The sequence below is a fragment of the Sinocyclocheilus rhinocerous genome, unplaced genomic scaffold (genome assembly GCF_001515625.1).
Source record: "Sinocyclocheilus rhinocerous isolate Xijiao unplaced genomic scaffold, SAMN03320098_v1.1 scaffold887, whole genome shotgun sequence".
Taxonomy (NCBI): Eukaryota; Metazoa; Chordata; class Actinopteri; order Cypriniformes; family Cyprinidae; genus Sinocyclocheilus; species Sinocyclocheilus rhinocerous.
In genome coordinates, this window is record NW_015634028.1 from 1,699,728 (window position 1) to 1,703,152 (window position 3,425).

The 3,425-nt window shown below is 39.1% G+C and overlaps 1 protein-coding gene across 3 annotated transcripts in view; it reads right to left on the bottom strand.

Annotated features, from left to right (window-relative positions):
- The window catches only part of LOC107745259 (activin receptor type-1C-like), a 50,496-nt gene that overhangs the window by 11,147 nt on the left and 35,924 nt on the right, over positions 1–3,425 (bottom strand). For 2 of the 3 annotated variants that reach the window (XM_016559109.1, XM_016559107.1), the window contains exon 8: positions 1,133–1,263. In XM_016559109.1, the coding sequence (XP_016414595.1) occupies positions 1,133–1,263 (131 nt within the window). The remainder of the gene's footprint in view (positions 1–1,132; positions 1,264–3,425) is intronic. The other variant, XM_016559108.1, reaches the window with a different exon arrangement.

The window sequence follows — 3,425 nt, forward strand, 5'->3', positions numbered from 1 at the left end:
AAGATTTTTATTAATCAAAATATGAATTAATCAAGTATAATCAAGCGAATCTAGCCATTTATATATCCAGTTATTCTTCCATTATAATCACATAAGCCTGGGTGTAGAAAAAAGCCTGCAGAGCTGAAATATACAGACCCTCAGATAAGAAACATCTGGAAAAATACAAGTGGGCCTTCTTTCTTTACCATAACAAGACTTGGGGGCCCCTTCTCTCTAGGGAGGAATCGAATTGTATGCATAAGGAAAACTGTATGAAATATATACCCCACGCCTTAAAGTCAAAACTGTATAAAAAGAGAGGCAGAAAAACATTCAGGAGATTTCTCTGCAGAGAACTTCTCGGCTTTGTTCTTCTTGAAATAAAGTCTAACTTCTGGAAACAAAACCCCAAGACTGAGTGTGATCCCTCAGAGCAGCGGCGGACGACACTACACTATCTCTTTAAACACAAATAATCAAGTAATAGTGTCAAAGATTTTTATTAATCAAAATATGAATTAATCAAGTATAATCAAGGCGAATCTAGCCATTTATATATCCAGTTATTCTTCCATTATAATCACATAAGCCTGGGTGTAGAAAAAACCATTATAATTAAGCCTGGGTGTGGAAAAAAGCCTGCAGAGCTGAAATATACAGACCCTCAGATAAGAAACATCTGGAAAAATACAAGTGGGCCTTCTTTCTTTACCATAACAAGACTTGGGGGCCCCTTCTCTCTAGGGAGGAATCGAATTGTATGTATAAGGAAAACGCTATGACTGTATACCCCATGCCTTAAAGTCAAAACTGTATAAAAAGTGAGGCAGAAAAACATTCTGGAGATTTTTCTCTGCAGAGAACTTCTCGGCTTTGTTCAGTTTGAAATAAAGTCTAACTTCTGGAAACAAAACCCCAAGACTGAGTGTGATCCCTCAGAGCAGCGGCAGAAAACACTACAATAGCTTTACAATGAGGATCATTTTCTTTTACTGTGTTCTTTTAAAATGTTCTCAAAAGGAAATTAAGTAATAAGTTGTGTAATATCAACCTTCAAAGCCTTACGAAATCCATGTATACTGCTCAATAGATTACTCATATAAGTGAATGCTACATATTATTGCATGAATGGTAGGTTTATCACACAAACCTCACAGCTCTGCCATTGGTTGGGAATGCTGGGTCGGAGTTTCTGTTCACACACCACCTTCCTCATATCATCCACTGATGGGTCTGATTGCACCTGCTCATAATAAGGCAACTGGAAATCTTCATAAATCCCTGCAGAGCACAAAGCATTCATGATATTTTATTTATTTATTTATATTTTTAAATAAGTATTGATTTTTTTTTTTTAATTAAAATTTTGGATGTGGATGTGCAACATTTAAAGGGGGCATGTCACATATTTTGTTTCTTCTGTAAGGAAGACCATAACCTAAAAAAATATTAGTTAAGACCTAAACAGTCATGATATTGTATCTCATGACCATTTTTCTCACTATATCTGACCCTAACAATAGAACAAGCTTCTGTGAAATACCCTCCATTTTGATTGGCTAACCTTTTTGCATGTGAAATGAGTAGTAGCAGTAGTAGCAGCACACAGGCTATGGGTTTACTCTCAGGTCTATAATATACTGTACAGTCATGGCCAAAAGTTTTGGCAGTGACATCAATTTTGTGTTTTGCAAAGTTTGCTGCTTCAGTATTTGTAGATTTTTTTCCCCACGTTTCTATGGTATGCTGAAAAACAATGATAAGCATAACATAAGTTTTAAAGGCTTTTATTGGCAAAAAAATATATAATGAGTCAATATTTACAGTGTTGACCCTTGTTCTTTATAACCTCTGCAATTTGCTCTGGCATGCTGGATATTAGCTTCTGGGCCAAATCCTGACTGATGGCGATCCATTCTTGCCAATTGTGAGTTGATCACAATTTGTGGGCTTCTGCTTGTCCACTTGCCTTTTGAGGACTGACCACAGGTTCTCTATAGGATTGAGATCCGGGGAGATTGCCTGGCCACGTATCCAAAATTTCAATGTAATGATCTTCGAGCCACTTCTTTATCACTCTTGCTTTGTGACATGGTGCTCCATCATGCTGGAAAATGCACGGATCATCACCAAATTGCTCATGGATCGTTGGAAGAAGTCGCTGTTGTAGGACATTTTGATACCATTCTTTATTCCTGGCAGTGTTTTTGGGCAGAATTATGCGAGAGCCCACTCCCTTGGTTGAAAAGCAACCCCACATATGGATGGTCTCAGGATGCTTCACTGTTAGCACAACACAGGACTCATGGTAGCGTTCACCTTTTCTTCTCTGAACAATCGATTTTCCAGATGTCCCAAACAGTCAGAAGGGAGCTTCATCAGAGAAAATAACTTTGCACCAGTCTTCTGCTGTCCAATCCTTGTACTTCCTGCAGAATTTCAGTCTGTCCTTGAAGTTTTTCTTGGAGAGAAGTGGCTTCTTTGCTCCCCTTCTTGACACCAGGCCGTTGTCCAAAAGTCTTGGCCTCACTGTGCGTGCAGATGCTCTCACACCAACCTGCTGCCATTCCTGAGCAAGCTCTGCACTGCTGCTGACACGATTCTGTAGCTGACTCCTCAGGAGGAGACGGTCCTGGTGCTTGCTGGCAATATTCTTTGTAGCAATTTCCTTGTATGTGAGGCCATTTTGATGCAAAGCGATGATGGCTGCACATGTTTCTTTGGAGGTAACCATTGCTAAGAAGAACACAATCATTGGAAGCGCTTCTTCCCTCATTTTATAGCAATCAGTCTGCTCTTACTAATTAGTATGATAGTGATTAACCTCAGTAGTACTCACCACAACAGCTTAAAGCAGCAAACTTTGCAAAACACAAAATTTATGTCACTGCCAAAACTTTTGACCATGACTGTAGTTTAAAATATCAACACCGCCTCAACCTAAGACTCTCTCAGACAAAACTTCTCACAAAGTTTGGAGATCTTTACCACAATTTATTATTAGATAAGGTAATACTTCCTCTTATTACCTCTTATCGTGCCTAGGGGGCAATGTTTCTGCTCATCACTGTGCAGACACAAAACAAAAATAAACTGTGGACGACTGGTCTATTCATAACAAGAATTAAATATTTTTCAGGTTGGTAAAAGAGAGAGAGAGAGAGAGATTTCTAAAAGGAAAAAGTCAAACTGTACGACATGAGGGTGAGCAAGCAATGACAGAATTTTTGGGGGAAATATCCCTTTAAGGACTGTCAGTATGAACTTGTTATTTATTACATGGCTCAATGGAATACTATTCTGACTGGACAATCATGGTAGTGTGCAGTCAAATATTACTGAATAATGACAGGAAAACTGTCAACGCACTGGCGCCGTTGTACTGTGGCTTCCGTCGCATCATCCAGGTGGATGCTGCACACTGGTGGTGGTTGAGGAGAGAC